General features: G+C 38.8%; 1 protein-coding gene across 1 annotated transcript in view; it reads left to right on the forward strand.

Annotated features, from left to right (window-relative positions):
• LOC132439843 (cGMP-dependent protein kinase 1) overlaps positions 1-26,653 on the forward strand; it is a 1,104,652-nt gene that overhangs the window by 883,033 nt on the left and 194,966 nt on the right. The window contains exon 6 of the mRNA XM_060034572.1: positions 21,772-21,849. Coding sequence (XP_059890555.1) covers positions 21,772-21,849 — 78 coding nt within the window. The remainder of the gene's footprint in view (positions 1-21,771; positions 21,850-26,653) is intronic.

Genomic DNA, 26,653 nt, shown 5'->3' on the forward strand with positions numbered 1-26,653 from the left:
CTTGCATTTCAGAGACTCCAGAGTTCAGAGGTGTCCCCCAAAGGCAAACAATGGAGACAGAAGGAAAGTCAGAAATTAAGAAAAAAAATCTTATACTGTATATGCTAGCAGAATTTTACTATATTGTGTTTATTAGCAGATTGCTTGACTTGACTTCTCTTTGCCTCAGCTTCTGAACTTTATTTCTCTACCTTTTATAAAATGAGAATAATAATGTTGATAATAATAATAAAATTCACTTTTTAGAGTTATTATAAGGATAAATGCAGTCATACATATATGAAATAGATTACCTGACTTAGAGTAAAAGCCCTCAGACTGTTTTCTGTTGTTATTATTTCTTGCTGTTTCACATGTATCTCTCCATTAGACTTAATCTCCTTTAAAAGCAGAGATGGAATCTTTTTCTTTTTTAATTTTATTTTATCTATTTTTTTATAAGCAGGTTCTTATTAGTCATCCATTTTATACACATCAGTGTATACATGCCAATCCCAATCTCCCAGTTCATCCCACCACCACCACCACCACCACCCCCTCTCCCTCATCTTTCCCCCCTTGGTGTCCACACGTTTGTTCTCTACATCTGTGTCTCAATTTCTGCCCTGCAAACTGGTTCATCTGTACCATTTTTCTAGGTTCCACATATATGCGTTAATATACGATATTTGTTTTTCTCTTTCTGACTTTTTCGTCTTTGTATCTCTAGTGGTCAGTAGAGTGCCTCATAAGGATTTGTTAACTGAATGACCAAATGAGCATGTGGGTAACACTACTAGCACTTCTCAGAACATGTCTTATAGGCTAGCAGTCCTCAAATCAGGCTGTGTATCAGGATCATATACAGATTCCCAACTGGCCAGACCCAAAGTGTGTGGAGAGGAGCAAGTTATTCATGTTACAGAAAAAAGGTTTAAAGCAAGGAAGGGTAGCACTCAGGCTTGAGAATTATAAAAGTGGCTTTGTATGATATGTTATTTTAGACTTTATTCTCTGGGTGATGGAGCTATAGATGGATTTTAATATGGGGAATGAGGCCCATGGGGTATGAGGCAGAGTCTAGGGTCACTTCTGTTACTGAACTCAGGCTCAGCTGCTCACTGCCCCAAAGCCAATAATTCAAGAGGCAGGTGTCAATAGAAAGGAAAGGTGCTTTAATCAGAAAAGCTGGCAATCTGGAGAGAAGGTGGACTCATGTCCCGAGACCAACTCCGAAGATTCTGATCCGCCATGACAGTTTTTAAAGGGAAAAAGGGGGGAAGAATCTCCGTGAATGATCGAGGCAGGAGGTTGGGGGTTCTGCATCATTCTCCATTGTGTGCAGGCTGGCTGGATCTCTCTTCAGATGTTATCTTGCCCACGTGATCTGTCTGCTGTATTGCTAAGGAGGCTGTGTCATTCTTTAACTACTTAATTCTTCATTCTTCTTTTTATCTAGGAAAAGAATCAACAGGTTAATTAGATTCTTTCAAAGTTAGAGGGGAACAGAAATGGGCAAACAGGAAAGGGGCAAAAGAGCTGCTTTCAATTCCCCACTGTCAAACATCATTCCATTTCTATGTGATTAGGGGCAAAGGTCCATCTTCTATAACTTTTTCATGCTGACATAGGGCACCATATTCTCAGAGTAGAAGATGTCAACATGGGTCTGTAACATCACTTTGCTGACAATTTTAGTTGCCCACTTACATATTCAGTCAGAACAAGCTACTATTATTTTGATGCCTACAAAGATATAGATTATTATGAGAAAGAACGTTAATCCCAATCTCCTGAGGCCAGTTCTTGGAATTGTGCTAGCCATAGATCCAGTATTGCTCAAGAGCAGCTTATGTCATGTCCTCTGGTGGCAGTTATAGTATCTGTAAAACAGCTCAGGAGTGTGCATCAGACACTGAGCCTGTGACTCTATTGTCCTAATCATTAGCTGCTCAAGTCTGCTCTTGTGTGACTCTGGGAGGCCTGGGAGACTTCAGCTTTTCTACAAAATACAGGCAGGGGCCATAGGCAGTTTTGTACTTGGGGCGGGGTGTGCTGCAGGGTTCTTCTCAGTTCTACTTCTAGGTATCTGGCTTGGTGCCAGGCACATGGTAGCTTCTCAGAAGATACTTTTGAATGAATGGAATAGGACTTAATCATTAAAAAGAGTGAGAAATAAGGTGTATCTCCATGAGCTGATATGGAAAGATGTCCAAGATCACTCTTAAGTGAAAAGAGCAATATTAGACTAGCATGTATGGCATATTTCCATTTGTGTTTTATAAAAATATAGGTGTGTTTTTGTGCGTGTGTGTGTGTGTGTGTGACGGGCATGGGTGGTAGATGCTGGACAGGTAGATGTATAAAGACCTAAACATTTTTAAAAGAAACTTTTTAATACACTCTTTAGTAAATTGTAGTTTCCTCTTGGGAATGGAATCAGAGATTTGGGGCATTTATACTCTGTTTCATATAATCTGCATTATTTGAATTTCTTATTAAATTGTATGCATTACTTTTGTGAAGATGATGACGATGATGGTGGGATAAAAATACTCCCTAGGTAATTCAAATGTGTATCTAGATTTGCGATATCCTAAAGTCTAGCCCACTTAATTATGACATTCTGATTATGACAGTATTGGAGCCAAGAGTAAGAGAGGGTGGGAAAGTGATGTAGCTTGTTCTTATTGCCCAGATCCATGTTGCTACTTATAATCTCTATTTTATTTATAGTTAGTACTTCAGTAAATATAACATCATATAACTTAATTATGATATGAATTCAATTAATTGTATACTCCACCTTTGATCAATGAAAAATGTATTTCAAATATATGCAATCTCAGTTTTGCAGATTTGATGAAAAAGTATACTATTTATGAAAAAGTATACTATTTAACATTAAATTTTAACATAAGAAAATTGTTATATGCCAAACCTAGTCTCAACACGGTTTTATACTATTATATAGTCATCTTTATTGTTCTTTAAATATATCAAGTGTTCAGGCTGTGGTTCCCAGTAAAGATGGGAACAGACAGATTCAATCTGGTAATACCTAGAGAAATAGTGAGAAAGCAGCAGATTCTAATGAGTTGTTTATTCTATATATTTGTTACATGCCTTAGTGCCAGACTCTGTGCTACCTAACAGCCATAAGGATAAAGGCACAGTCCCTGCTCTAAATAACTCAGTCTAGAAAGGAAAACATGTAAACAAGTCATAGGGTTAGAGAGAACAAAAACGCTAGGCAAGCACAGAGGAAGAGAGAATTGCATTGAACACTGTGGAACACAATAGGATTTCAGAAAACAAACTCAATTAAGGAAGGACATTCCACAGAGATAAAAAAGTATATACAAACTCAGCAGTATAAAGATAAAATATGGCATATTTGGGAATCCACAAGCAGTTTCATGTGGCTGCTGCTCAGGGTGTTGGTTGGGGAAGAGCAGAGATGAAATAAGTCCAGGGGCCAAGATTTTAAAAATGTGTCCCAGTGTACCAGTTCAAGAATTTTTATTTTCTCTGTCAGCAGTTGGTAGCTATCAGATAATTTTAACAAAAATATGTATACACATATGTGTGTATGTATGTGTGAGAAAGATTGCTTCTGCAGTGTGGGTGATAGATTCAAGGGGGAAGATTGGATGGACCAACGGGCCAGCTGTATACCTGACACAGGCACTGAGTCAGGGGCTGGGGAGCAAAGGAAGAGGAAGCACGTTAGGAGATACTCAAGAGGATGAACTGGCAGGATTTGGTACCTGATCAAACATGAGGAAAGAGAGTCAAAGTGGACTCAGGTATCTGACGCAGTGACTGGATGAATCTAAATTGTGAAGTCATGGGAGGAGAGCTGAAAATATTACAGGTAAGGTTTCCTTGGCATGTGGGTAGAGATTAGGAAAGAGAAGCAATGGGAAGAATTGGTTAATATGAGTCAAGGATAGGGGAAGAAGTTGCTAAAGCAAGCTTTAATAGTTCCTGGAAATGTTTTCTGTCTGAAGAAGTCATGGATATAGGTTGTAGGAAGTTACAGATTATCTCTTTAGGATGAACTCATTAGAATGACACAGCTGTCTCCATCAGGTTTTGTTTGTTTGTTTCTGGAAATGGGTCATTTTGTACAAGATTCAGATACCTTAGAGTTTAACTGGAATCACACAAGGGTAGAACTAGTAATTCAGTAATAGCAGGGATTGGAGTGGCATCATTATTGAGAAACCCATCAAGTTAATTTGGAAGATATTCAGTGTAATGTGATGGATTGATTATGCATGCTTACTGTTGCTACTTCTTGAAATCCTATTAAACAAACAGAAAAGCTGTTTTCACTAAAGAATGGGAAAGAAGACTATAGTAACAAAATTTTGGAAGCTCAAAAAGATGAATGACTAGTAACGGAAAAGTGAAAAGCTCAGGTGAAGACAAACCTATCATACTGACCAACAAAGGCACAGCGTTGGAAGAAACCAGTACTTCTGTGATGAGTGGCTGAGGATAAAAATGGAATGTTTATCTAAAAGCCTGAATAAGAGGCAGATAGACTCTGTCATCATCATATGATATCAGAAAACAGAAGTTCAAAAGAAGAATCAGAGGATGAGATCAGGAATACATTTACATGATATAGAACAAAAAGGCAGAAACTGGAAAATGGAGGAAAAATAGGCAAAATCAGTGAATCCATCTAGAATCTCAAATAATCCAAACAAAAAGAGGTTTTGAAGGAGAAAACAAAGAAAATGGAGGGAAGAGCTTTTTTCAAAGATGATTCATGGGGGCTTCCCTGGTGGCGCAGTGGTTGAGAGTCCGCCTGCCGATGCAGGGGACACAGGTTCGTGCCCCGGTCCGGGAAGATCCCACATGCTGCGGAGTGGCTGGGCCCGTGAGCCATGGCCGCTGAGCCTGCGCGTCCGGAGCCTGTGCTCCGCAATGGGAGAGGCCACAACAGTGAGAGGCCCGCGTACCACAATTAAAAAAAAAAAAAAAGATAATTCATGAATATTTCTCTTTCTTCCTCTGTCTCACAGTTCTTGAGAAACACAGTCTCACCCTAGTGTACTGTCTCCTGGTGGTTATATGGAGTATTGCAGAATAAAAAAGGGGGCAGGATCATAAATGATTCTATAACCACCTCTGACCAAGACCATTCTCAAACCAGTCTAGACAGAAACAAAATATCCTCAAGGCGAGAACAGCATCCTCCAATGCATAAGGAGCCCTGTCCTCCCTCGTGTAATCTAAATCCTCTTTGCTTTCTCTTCTTTCTGATCCTCAATTCAATGACACAAGATGCCCTTTAAACTAAATAGGTCTTCTCAAAGAAAAGTATGAAATGTTTAAAATCCTAAAGAAGTAAAATGTTGAGTGAACTGCACATCTGTTGACTCATTCCACTCTTTGTTACAGGGTTCCTGAGAAACTGATTCATCTTTATTTTTACTTTTTTTTAGGACTGTATTTATTTTAGTTGAAACTCCAAAACATTATTTATATTTCAGATGGTGACTCTGAGACACTAAATTGTACACTTCTCTGTGACACATTTCATAATCCGTCAGGACAAACAGTTTCCAAGTTCTGCAGAAGCTAATTGCCTTTATAGATCAAATTGTTAAAGCTGAGTTATAGTTTAATTATGTGGAATGGGAATGCCTGCTTGTCTATAAACAATTTTATTCTGTTGTGAATGAGTAGATATGAAATGAACTATTCTTTGTAGAGACTTTTTGGCATTTTGTGTGCACGCCTTGGTATAACTCTTACTCATTATGGTATATGAATGTGTTTGCATCAGAAATCCCTGAAAGTAAAAGCAGAGGTTTAAAATCCACTTGGAATGATGTCATTGAAGATCTCAGTTAAACGACAAACCAAACCCAAGCATTTATGGACTCTCAGCCCAGGTTTTCCCCTCCTTTGTCTGATATTTAGGGTGAGGATTCAGTTAGTCCAGACAGCTACTGCTGGGTCAACAGCTGTCTTTGAATCATAAATTCTAAAGGTATTCAAGAGGCTTAAAGAATAATGATGTGATCTGGCCACTAAAGGCACAAAGACCTCAAGAATGTTTGAGATTCAGAGAAGGAAACCAGAATTCAGTATCAGTTGAACAAAAGCTTGTAACAGTTTTCTTGCACTACAGGGAGTGCTAAATGTTAGTTTGGAAAACTGGGTACTTAGATGTACAAAAAGGTGAATGAAAATGGTTTCATTTTGTCAGACTGTAAGAATGGTGGGGTGGAGGATTGAGGGAAGAAGACCAGAGAGCCAGATGAGTTAGAGTGCCATTTACTAAATATGGATTATACATCCTTTTAAAGAAGAGCCAGTACTTTCAATGTATACACACCTTTTCAAAAGTGAAATCATTCAAAAATGAAAAAATCCAATACTAGTGTTTTTATTAAGGACAATAAAATTCCTGAAGGTGAATTCATATAGAAGTAAGGATACCTCCCTGTTCTGAAGATGTTATGCCTCTTGTAAAGAAAGAAGAATACTTTATCAAAGTAGTGTTTGTGTATTGAGGAATACGCTTTGCACTGGGGCCTAGTGTGCACGTAAGCATTCACACACATACACATATAAAACTTGTAAATTGCACTTATCCTTACTGTGTGTGATGCATTTGATATTTTCTATTCTATTCCATTTTTTGAAAAACTGCTTATAATCCACTGAAGAGATTTCATGATATTTTTAATGGGTTGCATTGAGCAAGGGACACAGCAGATGGAATTATGCCTGTCCTTGGTCCCTTGGCACCCTTGAGGATGCAAAGCTGCCAGTAATTCCTGTTTATCGTGGTGACAATCCCATTAGTTCCTTTAAGCTACATCTAGGTTCATTGCAGGGAATGTTAATGCTGACTCTCATCCAGGCTATTGGCTTGATACATTCTGCTACAAGTCATAAATGAATCTTCTAAGATAAGCTTACACAGTCTCAGGACTTCTTGCCCTAGGGATTTTACACTGATCTTTCTTTCATCAATGTGGAAGCTACTAAGAGTTAGCCCCAGTGCTTAGTTAAGGTAAGGCTGATTTGCAAGTAAGGGTGTCCTCAGATCTGACAGTGTCGAGCTGGTCCCACAGTATCTATCCTATCCAGTGGCGTCAGGCTGACTTATAAAGCAATCCCTGGGTTTCAAGTACAAGTGGGTACCTCGGTAGAGACAGGGTCCTGATAGCACCATCAAGGACAGAGCTTAAGTGCCTAGTAGGTAGAAGGCATCATAGTACCAGAAAGGCAAAGTTGAAGTTGAAGGAGTTTAATAAACAGTGCAATAGGCAAGTGAGGAGTGTTTCCTCGGGGCTGCTGTGACATCAGGGAAAGTGCCAAGGGACAGCTGCTGTGTAGACAGAGATCCTCAGCAGTGGAGGTGGCACAGACTTATACTTGAAGCTCCAAATATTTGTTTCTTAAATAGCTTTGGTGAGCTAGTCAGGTTTGGTGCCTTGAGGGCCAATGATAGGCAAGCTCTCTATCCAGAAGTCTTAGATCTGTGTTTGATGAAAAAACGAAAACATATTTTCTGTCTACATTTGGGTTTTACTAAGATGTCTAGGTTCTCTGGGGGCTCTGTGAGTTTGGCATTCTCACCCTCAGTGGAATGACGGTCCTTGGGGTTGGGATGAGGACTCTGATGACGGTGATCTTGGCATCATCCTTCCTTCCCACATGCTCCTGGCTGGACCGGCATGGTTCGTTGTCCTGGTGAAATGTCTAAGCAGGCAAAGTGTGTGTTTAAGTTTGCTGAGCCTCCAGTTTTGACTCTTCAGGATATATTTCTGTATTCCTTCTAGTCCACAGAGCTTTAATTAGGGATATCTCTGAATTAGAATTCAAAATCAGGTAGCGAATGAAGTTTACTGTTGTGATTTTTTTGTGTGATAGAAGACAGAATGATAAAGAACACATGAAACTTCAGGTTGTTCAGGGAGTTTGAAGGTCACTGGATTAATGGTATTAAAGTTGGAAAATGACCCAATAAAAGTAAATGCACTTCAGCCCTGGGAATTGTGAGGTTCAGCTACTCTGACCGTAGTTAGTTTGAGAAGTCTTGGAGCAAATTTGTTGTCCAGCCCAAGAAATGGGGAGAAGTTCTGGATGTAAATTAAGAAAGTGTCTTGAATGGAAGGTGAGGTGTGGCATTGAAATAGAAATATATATGTATAGTAGAGAAGTGTGTACCCCAGATGTCCAGTTGGTTGGGACAGGATGGTGGTGGTATGTTCCAAACTTTGATTTGTTCTTTTGGTGTTCTGGTTAATTTGTGAGTGGTGGTGTGGGGAAAAATTAATTTTCCTTTAGAGGATAAGAAGGAGGGTAATCAGAATTGTAGCCTTAATGGGGTTAGATATTATCTAAGAAAACACCTCATAACAGAACAAGTCCCCCTGACAATTATTGTCCCATGAGAGGGAAATGGCCCATTTATGACAACGCACATGTACTAGAAATATTGTTGTCAGTTGTTAGTAGAGCACTAGTTCTGTGATGAAATCATTGGTGATCATGGATTGAGAAAAAGAAGACAAAAAGATCTCTGGTTTACAGGTGTGATCACTGGCTCCACAATAGATTTTACCTAAGACCCCCAGATTTCCAAACCACCAGAATTCAAGAATAACTATGTGGAAAATGTTATGTTGTAACGACTAGCTCTCATCTTTCTTGGCAGCCCTGCATAATCGAAGTCCAGACATAACTAATGGGCAGACTTTTACTAAATAGAGTAGAGTCCTGGGCCAAGAAATACCTTTTTTGTTGGCTACCTAACCAGCATGGTTTTTGACTAAATCAAGCTGTCTGGTGATCCTGTTCTCCATTAACAGGTCTTATCTTTGTAATAAATTTGGGGTATTAGGAAGAGGTAAGAATTTCCTTTGAGAATGTTACTGATTTAGGCTCTGAATGTTTTTCAGAACGTTCTTCTTCTTCTTCTTTTTTTTTTTTTTTACATCTTTATTGGAGTAGAATTGCTTCACAATGGTGTGTTAGTTTCTGCTTTCTAACAAAGTGAATCAGTTATACATATACATATGTTCCCATATCTCTTCCCTCTTGCGTCTCCCTCCCTAGAACGTTGTTCTTCTTGATGGCATACTCTTCTAAGATATAACTATCCTCTGAAAAACTGAGGCAGAAATCATGACCCAAGATCATATTCTTCTTAACTCACTAATCTTCCAATTGTTCCCTATTTCAAATAGGGAACCATTAGATACTCAGGCATACAAAGGTGATTCATACTTATTGCAGCTATTTTTATAACCAGTAGCAATTAACAGAGTGGTTTATATTATATATGCCTCAATCATTTGGACAGTGTCAGTTAATAGATACTTCATGCTGTAATAAATACTTAAAAATATCTCCAACCTTAATCTGAATTAAGCTTAAGTATAAAGGGAAATAATGATATAATTTCTGACTGAAGTCATTTAGATGAGAATTTACTTCAGGATAATCCTATATTAGTTTATATTAACTGAGCTTCAGTTACATATTATGTTAGAGTTGGGGGCTGAAAAATAAAACACCAGTTAAAATACAGGTACGTTTGATATCAATAACTATGAGTCTGATCTGAAAAGTGAAAATGAATCATACATATTCACCAGGCAGCAACTCCCAAGGCCTCGAAGTGCCATGTCCAGTGTTGTACTGTGCCTTCCGCCAAGTGTCAGCAAGCATGTGCAGAATTTTAAAAAGTCTAAGTGGACATTTGCATATTAATGTTGAATTCTGAGAATCCAGAATACATATTAATAATAAAATCTATATCCATTTTTTTTCCTAGTGGCAAAGAGAAGACTAGCTTTTCCTAACTCACAAGTTTTGGAAATATTCCAAGTTATTGCCTTTGGGGATTACATTGCTTATATTTAGACGTACTGTCAATTTTCCTTCTCTATCCATTCCTCTCATCTATGATTTATAACACAGCTTTCCCTTTAAAATGAAAGGGTTTGGACCAAATCTATCCTTTATCTAGGTTATACGTTGAATGCCTGTTCTGTGATAGGCATTGTTCTAAGTGAAAACAATGGATATGATGTAAAGTCTCCTAAATCCTCTGAGCAGCAGGTGACAGGGGCAGGGGTCACAGCAAACAAACAAGAAGGGATAGTTTCAAATCATTAAGGTTGTGATAGAAGGCTTTCTCACCAGAGGCTCCATTGTGCTGTGGTTTTTGCAGCTGTGTTTGTCATCAAGCAGTCCCTGAACTGCCCAGTGGCATTTTGGCAACAGCGAAGCACAATTACACAGCTTTAGAGAGCTTTCTAAAATAAAATAGGTAAAACAAGGACATATATAGGATAGGAAGTGAATGAGGGTAGAGGGCACATTATAAGAGTGGTGAGGAAAGGCCTTGTTGAGGCCTAGCTGATGAGAAGAAGACAATGACCAAGACCTTGAGGAGGAGAAGTGTTCTAGACGGAGTGTCTACTGCGTGCAGAGTTCTGAGGGTGGATCCAATCTGGAAGCACAAGGCGCAGATAGAAAGCCAGTATTTCTGAAACAGAATGAATGAGGGTGAGTAGGAGATAAGGATAGAGAGGTAGAGGCCAGAATACAGAGAACTTTATAGACCGCGGTAAGTTGCTAATGATTTTAACTGCAGCAAGAGGCCATTGGAAGTTTTCAGTGGTAAAGTGATTTCAGTTGATTTGCTGTTTGAAAGGTCACTTTGCTTGTCAGGAGAAGAATAGATGGAATGGTGTGGAGTAGATGGATGGGCAAGAACCAAAGCACGGAGGCCGGATTGGAGGACTTTACAAAATCCAAGATAGGATTTTGGCTTGGACTGGGGAGTTAACAGTAGAGATGGTGAAAGACAAGTGGGCTTGGCCCAGGCATTGGAGGTGGAGACCTTTCTAATGGATTTGGCCATAGGCAGTGCTGGGAAGATGCAGATTAGGAGGACTGCTTCATTCATGCAATGAATATTTTTAAGTCCCTATTCTGTTCCAAGCTCTGTGTTAGAATCTGAGGATATTATAATGAACAAAGCCAGTCACTGTCCTTGCCTTCAATAAAACTTAAAATCTGGGGGAAAGCATCATTAAAATACCATACAAATAGATAAATAACTACAAGCTCAGAAAAGGGCAATGAAGGAGACCTAATTTAGCCTGTGTGTGTGTGTGTGAGTGTGTGTGTGTGTGTGTGTGATTGTGTGTGTGTGTGTGTGTGTGTGTGTGTGTGTGTGTAGTGGAGGAGGGTATGTCAGGTGAGGGAAGGCTAAGATTTGAAAAGGAGGTAGGCTGTAACTAGGCGAGAAGCAGTGGCGGCGCAGCAACAATGGAGGGCTTAGTCCTGATGGTAGGAAGGGAGTGTGACACAGTTGAGACCTATGAGGGCCAGCAGGGCTGGAGGACAAAGTGGGGGAGAGGGAGAAGAGGTTGAAAAGGGTGGCACTGAGCAGACTATAGATGGTCTTGCAGGCCATGTTAAAGAGTTTGGCTTTTATCCTAATAACTATGGAAACCCATTAAAACACCTGCCTAATTACTAAGATTTCTTCCCTTTCTAAATTCTGTGTTTTTCTATGCTATAATCTGAAATAAGAATATGGCAGAACTGCAAAGTGACCTTCAAAACACAGTGAAATTGCTGGCATTTGATTAACATAATTAGAGTGACTCTCGAAGAATCAGCATGCGTGATCATCTTCCCCTCAGGTGCAACTGAACAATTCAGAATAGCACAGTCATTAGAGTCCTGGTATTATGACACCATTCATATTATCTTTCCCAGACATGGACTCCCTTTGGCCATTGTCCCATAGGCTCTTCTCTTGGACACCTGAGTTTTATGAGCTTATGCAGCATGGAAATATGTACAGTGCATACCTGTGTAGATAAACTATAATAATTGATACGGCAGTTGTGGTTGTGGAGTTACGAAACCATATCAGATGATATTAAGAAGGTGATTAGAAAATTTCCAGGAATTAAATAAAAAGATTATGGATATTCCTGCCAAACTTTCTGCTCTCTGGGAGAAAGGTATTAGAATCATGAAAGAGACATCTGTCTGGAACATGAGTTGAGCCCGCTGCCATCTTGGCATGCCCTGGACCCTCATGAGAAGCTAACATGGGGAAGACAGAGCTGTGAGGAGAGGAGGGAAACTAGCCTCTGGTGCTTATGATTTAACCCCTGAAATCAGCCATTTCAGACACCACTAACTTTTTTTTTTTTAACATCTTGATTGGAGTATAATTGCTTTACAATGGTGTGTTAGTTTCTGCTTTATAACAAAGTGAATCAGTTATACATATATCCCCATATCTCTTCCCTTGGGAGTCTCCCTCCCTCCCACCCTCCCTATCCCACCCCTCTAGGTGGTCACAAAGCAATGAGCTGATCTCCCTGTGCTATGCGGCTGCTTCCCACTAGGTATCTATTTTACATTTGGTAGTGTATATATGTCCATGCCACTCTCTCACTTTGTCCCAGCTTACCCTTCCCCCTCCCCATATCCTCAAGTCCATTCTCTAGTAGGTCTGCGTCTTTATTCCTGTCTTGCCCCTAGGTTCTTCATGACCATTTTCTTTTTCTGTTTTCTAGATTCCATATATATGTGTTAGCATACGGTATTTGTTTTTCTCTTTCTGACTTACTTCACTGTATGACAGACTCTAGGTCCATCCGCCTCACTACAAATAACTCAGTTTTGTTTCTTCTTATGGCTGAGTAATATTCCATTGTATATATGTGCCACATCTTCTTTATCCGTTCATCTGCTGATGGACACTTAGGTTGCTTCCATGTCCTGGCTATTGTAATGAGCTGCAATGAACATTGTGGTACATGACTCTTATTGAATTATGGTTTTCTCAGGGTATATGACCAGTAATGGGATTGCTGGGTTGTATGGTAGTTCTGTTTTTAGTTTTTTAAGGAACCTCCATACTGTTCTCCATAGTGGCTGTATCAATTTACATTCCCACCAACAGTGCAAGAGGGTTCCCTTTTCTCCACACCCTCTCCAGCATCTACTGTTTGTAGATTTTTTGATGATGGCCATTCTGACTGGTGTGAGATGATATCTCATTGTAGTTTTGATTTGCATTACTCTAATGATTAATGATGTTCAGCATTCTTTCATGTGTTTGTTGGCAATCTGTATATCTTCTTCGGAGAAATGTCTATATAGGTCTTCTGCCCATTTTTGTATTGGGCTGTTTGTTTTTTTGATATTGAGCTGCATGAGCTGCTTGTAAATTTTGGAGATTAATCCTTTGTCAGTTTCTTCGTTTGCAGATATTTTCTGTATTCTAAGTGTTGTCTTTTCATCTTGTTTATGGTTTCCTTTGCTGTGCAAAAGCTTTTAAGTTTCATTAGGTCCCATTTGTTTATTTTTGTTTTTATTTCCCTTTCTCTAGGAGGTGGGTCAAAAAGGAACTTGCTGTGATTCATGTCATAGAGTGTCCTGCCTATGTTTTCCTCTAGGATTTTGATAGTGTCTAACCCTCCATTTTGAGCTTATTTTTGTGTATGGTGTTAGGGAGTGTTCTAATATCATTCTTTTTCATGTAGCTGTCCAGTTTTCCCAGCACCACTTATTGAAGAGGCTGTCTTTTCTCCACTGTATATTCTTGCCTCCTTTATCAAAGATAAGGTGACCATATGTGCGTGGGTTTATCTCTAGGCTTTCTATCCTGTTCCACTGATCTATATTTCTGTTTTTGTGCCAGTACCATACTGTCTTGATTACTGTAGCTTTGTAGTATAGTCTGAAGTCAGGGAGCCTGATTCCTCCAGCTCCGTTTTTCTTTCTCAAGATCGCTTTGGCTATTCAGGGTCTTTTGTGTTTCCATATAAGTTGTGAAATTTTTTGTTCTAGTTCTGTGAAAAATGCCAGTGGTAGTTTGATAGGGATTGCACTGAATCTTTAGATTGCTTTGGGTAGTAGAGTCATTTTCACAATGTTGATTATTCCAATCCAAAAACATGGTATATCTCTCCATCTGTTTGTACCATCTTTAATTTCTTTCATCATGTCTTATAGTTTTCTGCATACAGGTCTTTTGTCTCCTTAGGTAGGTTTATTCCTAGATATTTTATTCTTTTTGTTGCAGTGGTAAATGGGAGTGTTTTCTTGATTTCACTTTCAGATTTTTCCTCATTACTGTATAGGAAGGATATCTATTTTACATTTCAATGCAATATATTTACATAGGAATGCAAGAGATTTCTGTGCATTAATTTTGTATCCTGCTGCTTTACCAAATTCATTGATAAGTTCTAGTAGTTTTCTGGTAGCATCTTTAGGATTCTCTATGTATAGTATCATATCACCTCCAAACAGTGACAGTTTTACTTCTTCCTTTCTGATTTGGATTCCTGTCATTTCTTTTTTCTTCTCTGATTCCTGTGGTTAAAACTTCCAAAACTATGTTGAATAAGAGTGGTGAGAGTGGGCAACCTTGTCTTGTTCCTGATTTTAGTGGAAATGGTTTCAGTTTTTCACCATTGAGAATGATGTTGGTTGTGGGTTTTTCATATATGGCCTTTGTTAGGTTGAGGAAAGTTCCCTCTATGCCTACTTTCTGGAGGGTTTTTATCATAAATGGGTGTTGAATTTTGTTGAAAGCTTTTTCTGCATCTATTGAGATGATCATATGGTGTTTTTTTTTTTTTAACATCTTTATTGGGGTATAATTGCTTTACAATGGTGTGTTAGTTTCTGCTTTATAACAAAGTGAATCAGTTATACATATACATATGTTCCCATATCTCTTCCCTCTTGCATCTCCCTCCCTCCCACCCTCCCTGTCCCACCCCTCCAGGCGGTCACAAAGCACCGAGCTGATCTCCCTGTGCTATGTGGTTGCTTCCCACTAGCTATCTACCTTACGTTTGATAGTGTATATATGTCCATGCCTCTCTCTTGCTTTGTCACAGCTTACCCTTCCCCCTCCCCATATCCTCAAGTCCATTCTCTAGTAGGTCTGCGTCTTTATTCCTGTCTTACCCCTAGGTTGTTCATGACATTTTTTTCCCCTTAAATTCCATATATATGTGTTAGCGTACAGTATTTGTCTTTCTCTTTCTGACTTACTTCACTCTGTATGACAGACTCTAGGTCTATCCACCTCATTACAAATAGCTCGATTTCGTTTCTTTTAATGGCTGAGTAATATTCCATTGTATATATGTGTGACAACTTCTTTATCCACTCATCTGTTGATGGACACTTAGGGGTTGTTTCCATGTCCTGGCTGTTGTAAATAGTGCTAAAATGAATATTGTGGTTCATGACTCTTTTTGAATTATGGTTTTCTCAGGGTATATGCCCAGTAGTGCGATTGCTTGGTCATATGGTAGTTCTCTTTGTAGTTTTTTAAGGAACCTCCATACTGTTCTCCATAGTGGCTGTACCAATTCACATTCCCACCAGCAGTGCAAGAGTGTTCCCTTTTCTCCACACCCTCTCCAGCATTTATTGTTTGTAGATTTTTTGACTGGTGTGAGATGATATCTCATTGTAGTTTTGATTTGCATTTCTCTAATGATTAATGATTATAAGCACAGAAACCTGTACTTGTCAGAGTCTTTTCCATGAATTCCTTGAAGATGAAACCCTTTTATAGGAACATTTTTGCAAAAGCATCAGAGTACACCCAGAACTGTCTGTAAATGACAAAAGACTTAAAAATGACCACGGTTAAAGATTTGATGAAAGTTCATAATAATGCAATTGACAAGGAAATTTAGTTATTTCTGAGATATACATTTTAAAGTAGTAACTAGAATTATGACTTATCATACCAGAACATATAAGATTTTTAGATATTTCATGGAATTAGACTCCACTCTCAATGGGAGAATCACAAAGTCACCATGCAGGAGAGCTGGTGGAATGGAAGATATTTTGTGGCCGTTTTTGGGAAACACAACCTGTCAGGGAATCACAGCATCTCAAGGCTGAAAGCGTGCCTAAAATTGTCCCTCAGGCATCCTTGGATAGTCACCTCAATCTCCTTTGCAGTGTTCTGGCCCATGCTCACCTAGCTTCCACTGGTGTGTGCTTGGTATGTGGTACCTCCTGGCCAGTGGGGCAGCCCCTTCCACTTTGGAGCTGCTTGGACCTGTACACATATGCTTCTTTGGTTGAGGTGCCATCTGTAGTTCTTGGTTTTCTCCCCTAATTCTCATGTACTCTCTGTACTGTCGCCAGGGGCAGGTGTCTCTCTGTCCTTAACCACAGCTCAGTGGAGACAGCTTCCATGGACTCTAAGTCCTCTCACAGCCTAGAATCCCGGCTTTACTAGCCCTTCCTCTGTATTCCACCCCCATCTCAGCCCTGATCCTTCAGAGACTGTTCAGGTTTGTCCATGAAGTAAATACCCTCTTGGGTGCCTCCCCAATCCCTCCTTTCTATTTTCCCACTGCCAGAGCTTTGATTTCATTTAAATGGTTTCTTTTCAGCCCTAGTGGGTGACCTTGATTAATGAGAACCATTGGGAATAATTCTATTCATCGTGCCAGACATTCATTTAAGAACAGGCATGCAACTCAGAGGAGACATAAAAGGATGATTGCTAGGGATTTCTGGGATTTCCTTTCCCTAGAAGGAATGGTAAGATGAGAAATTTGCCTTTTTTGCTTCTGACCCAGCTGTGATGACTGGAGCAGTGGCAGTCATCTTGGGAACCATAACGACCCATCCAGTGAGGATAAATGAAAGAGAGAAAGAAGTTGAGTGTTTGGAGGATTTGTTGTACCAACAAATTGATCAGCCCTGAAATTGCTTAATTTCCGGACTTTTTTTTTACATGAGAGACTAAATATCCTTATAATTTAAACCATTTTTTCAATAAGTATTTAGTTCACAGATAGGCATTCTTTTTTTTTTTTTTTTTTGCGGTACACGGGCCTCTCACTGTTGTGGCCTCTCCCGCTGCGGAGCACAGGCTCCGGACGCGCAGGCCCAGCGGCCATGGCTCAGGGGCCCAGCCGCTCCGCGGCATGTGGGTTCTTCCCGGACCGGGGCACGAACCCGCGTCCCCTGCATCGGCAGGCGGACTCCCAACCACTGCGCCACCAGGGAAGCCCCAGATAGGCATTCTTATAGCTGCAAGGGGCACAGCGGGGAACAACATAAAAATCCCCCATAGGCTGACATTCGTGGCGGAGACAGCTGACAGGTGATTAAATGAATGATATGTTAAACGTGGGGCTGAAACACTTCACTCTTCCTGGCACTTCTGTCTGCCCAGAAGCTGACCTGAATGGGAAGGCTCCCTTGTCTCATGACTTCCAGCTGAGTTCGGCCAAGGGGTGCCCTAGCAGGAGACCAGAGGGTGGAGAAGAGAGAAGTCAGAGTATTTCTTCCTCTGCTCCCTCCAGACCAGGCAAGGGGTTTGGCAGTGGATGTTCCTTATCAGAAGCCACAGTTCCAGCTCCTGTTGAGCTTATATGTCACATGGCTCCACCTCTGAACAGGGTCCAGCAATCCTGCTCCCTGACACTTTACCTCCAACACTGCTTGATCCCCTAATCCTGCCCACACTCCCATCATTCGTCCTTCTTTGATCTCCTCCCTCTCCCAAGGGTGCAGTCTCTTCTGCCCGACAGATGTTGATGGTAAGTGCTACATAGAAAACTAATTCAAGGAGGGTCACAAGTACAGAGGAGAGGAACAGATTTAAAAGGCAGGCTGGGATAGGTCTCTGAGAAAGTGACACTTGAGTAAAGGTAGGAAGGAGTCATAAATACTTGGTGTGTAGGCACATTGCAGGCAGAGGGAGGAACCTGTGCAAAGGCCCTGAGGTGGGCCTGGGCCTGAATGTTCAAGAAATATCAAGGGAAGTGGTGTGAACAGAACAGACATGAGAGGAAGAGGGGTGGAAGGTGAGGTCAGTGAAGCAAAAGGACAGAAGCTGTTAGTGTGCTGAAGTCCCTATAGGACCCTGTACTTGTGTATTAGGGGCCCCTGCAGGGGTGTGAGCAGAGAAGGGACAGGCACTGACTGTGTGTTAACAGAATTGCCAGGCTGCTATGTGGGGAAAGCACTGAAGGGCCAGGCAGGAGCAGAGACTCCAGGTAGAAGGTGACTGCTTGGACCGGGCAAGAAAAGATGGTGGCCATAGCAGCAGACGTGAGGTGTGGTTGAGTTCTGGGCATTCTCTGAATGTGGAGCAGCCAGCATGCCAACAGAGCAGTTGTGGATAGAACTGTGAGATAGAAGGGTTAAAGACGACTTCAAGGTGTTTGGCCCAAGCACCTGGAAAGATGGAGCTGGTGTTGCTGATACTGGGAAGGCAGAGAAACAGGACTAGAAAAAGGATGCCAGGAGCTCCGTTCTATACACTTGAAGTTTGAGGTGTGTGCCAGACTGTTTTGGCAGTCCTCGATGCACCACATCTCCTGGGGTTCACATGTTTGTGCAGTCCCTTCCCCTTGTGCCTGGATTGGCCCAGGGACCTGCTTGAACCCACTGAATGCAGCATAAGTGATAGGGGGCCTGTTCCTGGCCTGGGTCTTGGGAAGGCCCGACACCTTCTGCTTTTGCAGCCTTGGAAGCCAGCTGCCGTGTAAGAAGTTGGCCCACTCCCAGACCACCATGATATGGAGGAGACTGGGCAGCCCCATAAAGAGGCTCCCGTGGGGGAAAAGCAGACATGGACAGTCCCAGCTGTGCCCCCAGCCAGCACCGGCATCAAGTGCCCACAAGCGTGAGGCATTACGCCTTGCAGTTATCCCAGCCGACAGCATGGGAAGCCAAAGAATCATCTAGTTAACATACAGTACCAAGAGAAATAAACTGCTCTTTCAAGTCTAAAAAAAAAGAAAGAAAGAAAAAAGATTTGGTGCATTCATTTTCAACTGGAGGCAAATAAATGGGACTAAAATATTACTATTATCACTAATAAACTCTAGGCTAGAGAATGTAGCTTAGGAGTGAAAGACAAACAGGCTTCCAAGCTGGATGCTGTTTGGGCCGACTTAACTTGTCCTGTCACAGACGCCCAGACGGGCAGGACTTCACTATGCTAGGGAGAAGATTCCTCCCCTAGACAAGCAGCAGAGAATGCCAGCCCTCATCCGGAAGTGATGAGAGTCTGAGATGAGCATATAGATTACTTCCAAATTTATCAGTCAGATAAATTACACTGTCTCCTCTGGTGCAGAGTGAGGAAAAGGGCAGAAAAAGGTCCTGAGTTTTACTAATTGAGCTCCATTCACAAAGTAAAAAACATCATGAGTGGGAAAGACGCTCCACCCTTCCCCCTCCCCTACTGCTATAGATTGTAGTTCTTCCCTTGTCAGTTTTATCTACTACCTGTGCTATCCAATACAATAGCTACTAGCCGTGTGTATTAAAACTTAAACTAATTTAAATTAAATACATTTAAAAATTCAGTTTCTCAGTCACGCTGGCCACATTTCAACTGTTCTGTAGCCACATGTGGCTAGTGGCTCCTGTATCGGACAGTGCAGGTTTACATTAACACTATCAAAGAAGGCTCTATGTGACAGTGCTAACATGAGATTTTTATCTTTTTCATCTTGTATCATCAGCGCCTGTAACCAGGCCTGACTCAGAGGCACTTAGAGATGTTTCTTGAATGAATATATGAAAATAGACTCTTGTGATTTTGTTTTTCAAACCTGCTTCCCAGTGTTGCATTCTAAGCAACAAGATATGAAAATGGAACACAGATATTTTGTTAAATAAGTCGGTTGAAGAATATGCATCATTTGATCTTATTTTTATTTAGAAATAATTGTTTGTATGCACATAGATATATATGTTTAAAAGCACAGGAAAAAGTCTTGAAAGATACACACCAGACTGCATTTACCATCTAATGGTTGAGATTGGGAAAGGGAAATGAGGAACTTTTTTACTTAAAAAACTTGTTATTAGGAAAATATATTACTTTAGAGTAAAAAAAAAAGTAACATTAGGTAGTATGTTAATTTTCTTGGTATATTAAGAAAATCATGGCTATTCTTTTTTTTTAACATCTTTATTGGAGTATAATTGCTTTACAATGTTGTGTTAGTTTCTGCTGTATAACAAAGTGAATCAGCTATACATATACATATATCCCTATATCCCCTCCCTCTTGTGCCTCCCTCCCACCCTCCCTATCCCACCCCTCTATGTGGTCACAAGGCACCGAGCTGATCTCCCTGTGCTATGCAGCTGCTTCCCACTAGCTAGCTATTTTACATTTGGTGGTGTATATATGTCAATGCCACTGTCTCACTTCATCCCAGTTTACCCTTCCCCTCCCCGTGTCCTCAAGTCCATTCTCTATGTCTGTATCTTTATTCCTGTCCTGCCCCTAGGTTCATCAGAGCCATTTACTTTTTAGGTTCCATATATGTTTGTTAGCATATGGTATTTGTTTTTCTCTTTCTGACTTAACTTCACTCTGTATGACAGACTCTAGGTCCATCCACCTCACTACAAATAACTCAATTCATTTCTTTTTATGGCTGAGTAATATTCCATTGTATATATGTGCCACATCATCTTTATCCATTCATCTGTCGATGGACACCTAGGTTGCTTCCATGTCCTGGCTATTGTAAATAGAGCTGCAGTGAACATTGTGGTACATGACTCTTTTTGAATTACGGTTTTCTCAGGGTATATGCCCAGTAGTGGGATTGCTGGGTCATATGGGAGTTCTATTTTTAGTTTTTTAAGGAACCTCCATACTGTTCTCCGTAGTGGCTGTATCAGTTTACATTCCCAGAAAATCATGGCTATTCTTAATATGAAATATTAATGAAAGGTAATTTTAAGAGTGAATAAAGTATTAAGAGTGTTGAGGTATAATGACAAATCACAGCCATTGGCCTGGTGAGTATTGTTTGCAAACCATGGAATCTGTTTCCTAAGGAGTGTACAGAGTAATGTTTTCTTTCCAAAACATGGCTTCCTTGCTAAACTGCCGAGAAAGATAGGGCCAGATGGCACAGTTCTCATTTTTCTGTTATACCTCCTGACCCAGCAATATACTTTCTCCCACCTCTCCTTATAGAAATTACTTTTCTTTATTGCAGGAGCAGCCTTTACCCTGGGAATGTACCTAGTCACTGTGCCCGAATCAGAATACTGACACACTGACTGTGATCATCTTCTTGCTTTACTTTGCCTTACTTTGCCCCTTGTTTGGTGGTTTATGAGCTCACAGATGCTGGACCAGAATTCAGTACATAAAATAAAGACATTCTGTTTGACAAGGCCAAACCTAAATTGCTGCAGCAGGACATTAAAGCCTGAAGCAGTGCCTTAGAAAGGAACTAGCACCGTCTAACCCACACCAAAAGTCAACTTGGTTTCAAAATGAAGATCTTTAGAAATGCTACATGCCATAGTACTTTCTCAGCCTTTTTTTTTTTTCTGTCACTACAGGAATACTAAAACCGAATGAGAATGACAGATAATACAGAAAGACGTGTTTAATGATCAGTTCTGCTGTTTTATTTCATGCTCAGTTGATGGGAGAAAAGAATATTTTCATCCAGCTGTTAAAATGAATGAATTTAAAGATATGAATATAATCACCCAGAAAAATGTCACTAACAAAATAGTTTTTAAAGTGAGGAGGATAGATTTCTTTGTAATTATTGTCTTCACTGACTATTATTCATTTTTAAATAATGATGGATTCTAAGCTCGGGTACACCACCATGAGGGTGATTCCATCCCTTAGGAGCTAATATTTGAAGAGGTTGAGCTGTTTAGTAAATTACTTCTTTCTTAATGTTTCTTTCTGTTACTGTTTCTGTTTTTTAGACCCACTATGAAAATGGGGAATATATCATCAGGCAAGGTGCAAGAGGGGACACCTTCTTTATCATCAGCAAAGGAAAGGTAAGCCCTGGTAGCATGAGAGGGAGATGCACAAGGGGGGCCTGGGGTTCATCAGCTACCTGTGGAGGAGCACGTGTGCAGGGTGTTGAGCTGTTTGAGGTTTTTTTCTTTTCTGAAACTGATAAAGAAATATTTGAGAATGTATCTCCTGAAAATGCGGAAGAAGAAAGAAAAAGTATAACTTGGAAGACCAGCGAACAGCCTTTGTTCTAGAGTATAGTAATCATGATGCTAGATGCCACTGGTATGTCTGCATAAATGGAAAATTTTCCATAATAATTAAAAAAGAGAAGACTAAGGTTGCTTAAAAAAATCTTTAACAGGAAAAAAGAATCCATCCAGTCATTAGGAGCAGTAATATTGTAATAATTAAATATCTGGACTTTCAAATCAGATGGCCCAAGTTTGAATCCAGCTATGAAACTTCCTAGTTTTAGTACTCCCTAGGCGAGTTATTTAACTCTCTGAGGCCAATCAGGAAGTAAATATATTCATGTTTCATTGTATCTTCATAAATAAATATTTAATGGATACTAAGAAATTATTAGAAGTGGTTAAGTATAGGGGAAGGGGTAAATATAGGGTAGACAGGGACATAAATAAAAAATCATAATTTATTCCTTATATATTTTTAATATTATAAATAATAATTTAAAAAAACCCAAATATGAAATTGAGAGAATTGGAAAATGAAGACATGTAGATTAATACTTTAATATTATATTGCTAAAAAATACCTTAAATTCCTTTCAACAGTAAAGTCTTAATCATTTTTGCTTTTAAGTGTCATTTCACTATGTGCAATGTATTTGAACTTATTTTGCTTTACAGTAAGTGATCCTTAAAAAGAAGTTATAAGTACTAAGTAAAGTAAAACACGGGAAGGAAATGCAGGTACAAGGGGATTTATATGGCAGTTTTCACTTTTATAATTATCACTTTAAAAAATAAGTAAATTTATTTCTTCTAATTTAACAAATATGACTGACTTTATGGCTCATGTAAAATAGGCAAGAGAGATTAACAGAGCCACAGTGAACAGGATATGTTGAAAGATTATAGATTTTGTTGGGTCACATTTTAGAGAATTCTCTTTGGACTAATTGTGAATTTTAAATGTGCATATGTCAATGTTTACACCGGTGGCATATCCCACTAAAGGGAAGAAAATAATATTTTTACTTTTTCATACCTATTCTTTTGACTGATATCAGAAAACCTGGGATAGAAATAGAAGTCAAGGGACTGGCTTCCTAAAAAGCAACATGAAATGACATCTGACCAGTTATGGGTAAAATTATACCTTGTATTTTCCAATGTTAGAGGATAAGAAATGTTAAGATTTTGAGGTTTATATATAATTTGTTAGAGCTTACCATTTATTGCTTTGTTCTTAATATCAATGGAAGAATCAGGGAAAACTGAAAATTCTAATAGATGTAAATTATTTGATTGGTCACAGGGGGGCTTTTTGCCCTGGCAATCCTAGATTTATTTTTTTATATTATATTGCTAATTCTTTGCTCTCATGGAATGATATGTTTATCGATTAAGATGAATTTCTGACAGGCTTTTGTGGCTACCAAACTACTGAAAATTCCAGCACTGCCTAAAAAGTTGTGGTTTGTAACCAGTTTCAGCTGAACACAGGAGCATTAGTGGTGCTATTTTATGAGTTTTGTAATATGTATACATAGAAATAGCATGGATATTACACCAGAGGAACTCTTTCCCTTGGCAGTATTTCAGACCACTGTAGGAATTCTGGGAGAGAAGTAGTAAGAATATATTGGAATTTTTTGACACATCCAAGATTTTTTTTTTAAACCAGGCATAGATTTTTCCTAACCTTCTTTTTCAGGTCATACAACTTAGCTGCCATGATTCTTAATTATACTAATTATATAATAATCTATGATTGATTTAGTATGTTAATTATATGAATTCTAATATTAATGTATTGGAGTTACTATATAAGTTTTAAGAAGCAGAAGGTGAACACACTTAAGTCCCAATAGGAAGGAATAGAAAATGATAAGAGAATGAGAGTAGGTTCAGGTGAGCAGGCAAATAAGTTGTAGAATTGAAATTTTCTAAAATTATGTGTGTTGTTTTAGGTGTACAGATGTCACCCTGTTTTCATGTACATTTAAGAATTTATAAAGGATACTCTGACAAAGATATTTTCTTTGTTACCACCAACCTGGCTTTTCCTTAGAAAATGTGAGACACAGACACACAACAGGGGCTGTACAACTACAGATGGATTTCCCCTTGTTCAAGTTCATTTATTTAAGAGTAAAACAGTTTTTATTTTTCTATAAAGCACATTCACGCAAAGAGAAAAGCATTATAAAATAAACTTGGAAATATTTGTTTTTTCCCCATTAAACCTATACAAACTGATTTTTCTAAAACTTGGACAGAATGCTTCAGTGATGTCTAGAGTACCTAGTTCTGCCTCAGGTAGAAGCTGAGTTAGTTCTTTATACTTTAATCAGTCCATTCCAATTGCCTGGAAGCCTGACTTGTTCCCCCCAATAGTGAACCATAAAGCACTCAAGGATTCATAATTAAGCATGAAAAAGATCTCTGATAAAACTTGATGCCTATGTCCCTCTAGTTGTGTTGCATCAAAAAAAAAATGCCTCCATAAATAAGTGGAACCAAAATTGAACAGGATTGGTCAACAGAATTTCAGAGTTTCAGTAATAATTCAAAAGCATTTTGATTTTCTGATTCTATTTAACTTATCTTGTATGCTACATTTTGATTTTCTGATTCTATTTAACTTATCTTGTATGCTACCATTAGAAAAAAATATTTCAAAAATTCTTGTTCATTAAATGCCACTTAAAACCACATGGCTTTGCTTAGAATTCACAAGGGCTTAAGCATGTTGGTTAAACAAATGGGCTTAACACAATATTCAGTGTTGCTGAATATGGGAAGTATGCTCTTATGGAAATTTTGTTTGTGTGTGACATTATATATATATATATATATATAAAAATATATATAATATCAGAGTGAAACATGAATCATTTCATTTCAAGAACGAACATGCACATTATCCCCACTTCTGTTCACTGTGTAACTAAACACCCCAACCATTGCAGTAAGTCAAGAAAAAGATGTTTGGAAATGAAGAAATAAACAGTAATTATTTACAGGTAGTGTGATTTTAGTTTGAGTTTTTTATGTAGACAGATAAATTATTAAAATTAATATAAGCTTAGCTGGATCAGCATTGTTCAGTACTTTTTCCTCTGTTGATGGAACTATTCTATATCTTCACAACCTAACATGGTAGCCATTAGTCTCAAGTCACTAAATTAAAATTAACTAAATTAAATTAAACAAAATATTCAGCTTCTTAGTAGCCACATCCTGTCAGAATGGCTATTATCAAAATGTCTACAAATAACAAATGCTCACAAGGAGACAAGGGAACCCTTGTACACTGTTGATTGGAGTATAAATTGGTGCAACCACTGTGGAAAACAGTATGGAGGTTCAAAAAACTAAAAATAGAACTACCGTATGAAAGCAATTCTACTCCTGGGTATATATCCGAAAAAAACCAAAACATTAATTCACAAAGATATATGCACCCCAATGTTCATAGCAGAATTACTTATAATTGCCGAGACATGTAAACAACCTAAGTGTTCATCAACAGATGAATGGATAAAGAAGATGTATTGTGTGTGTATATATATATATTTATGTACACACACACACACACACACACACACACACACAATGGAATACTACTCAGCCATAAAAAGAATGAAATTTTGCCATAAGTCAGACAGAGAAAGATAAATACTGTATGATATCATATGTGGAATCTAAAAAATACAACAAGCTAGTGAATGTAACAAAAAAGAAGCAGACTCACAGATATAGAGAACAAGCTAGTAGTTACAAGTCAGGGGTGGGCAATGTAGGGGAGGGGGAGTAGGAGGTACAAACCATTGGGTGTAAGATAGGCTGAAGGATGTATCGTACAACACAGGGAATATAGCCAGTATTTTGTAATAACTGTAAATGGAAAGTAACCTTTAAAAATTGTATAAGAAATTTTTAAATGATAAAGAAAAAAGGACACTAGAATGAAGAGCAAAGACAAAAATGGCTAAAACATTTGAAAGGAAGAAGAATATATTGGTGAGAATTACTTCAGTAGATATAAAGATTTATTATAAGGTAAAGAAGAAAATGTCTTAATTCTACTAAGAACTAGATAAATATATCAGAATAAGAGAATAGTGAGCTCAAATAAAGGTCCAAGATCTATGGGAACTTGAGTTAGGAGAGCATGGGCAATACATATTCCAAAACAATTAGTTATCCATAGGGAGATATATGAACTTGGATCCTGACCTCACACTGTACAAATAAGGTCAATTCCAGACCTAAATGCAAAAGAAAAAATTAGAAAAAAAATCAAAAGACAATTAGGAGAATACTTCTGTCATGTTGGGATACGAAAAATTTTATTAAATGAGAATTTTAAAGTACAAACAATAAGCGATAATGTGGTTACATATGATTACATTGAAATTAATAGCTTTGGCAAGACATCATAAATACAGTGAAAAGCTAAACTACCGTCTTATGAATCAATAAAAAAATGACAATTAATTCAATAGAAAAATAGGCAAAAAAGTCACAAAAAAGAAATACAACTGACCCATAAAATAATATGAAAAATACCCTACTTTTATTAATAATCAGAGAAATGCCATATGATATTGACCTTTTGGGCAAAAAATCAAAGTCTGACAATATCAAGTGT

Source organism: Delphinus delphis, chromosome 16 (genome assembly GCF_949987515.2).
Source record: "Delphinus delphis chromosome 16, mDelDel1.2, whole genome shotgun sequence".
Lineage (NCBI taxonomy): Eukaryota > Metazoa > Chordata > Mammalia > Artiodactyla > Delphinidae > Delphinus > Delphinus delphis.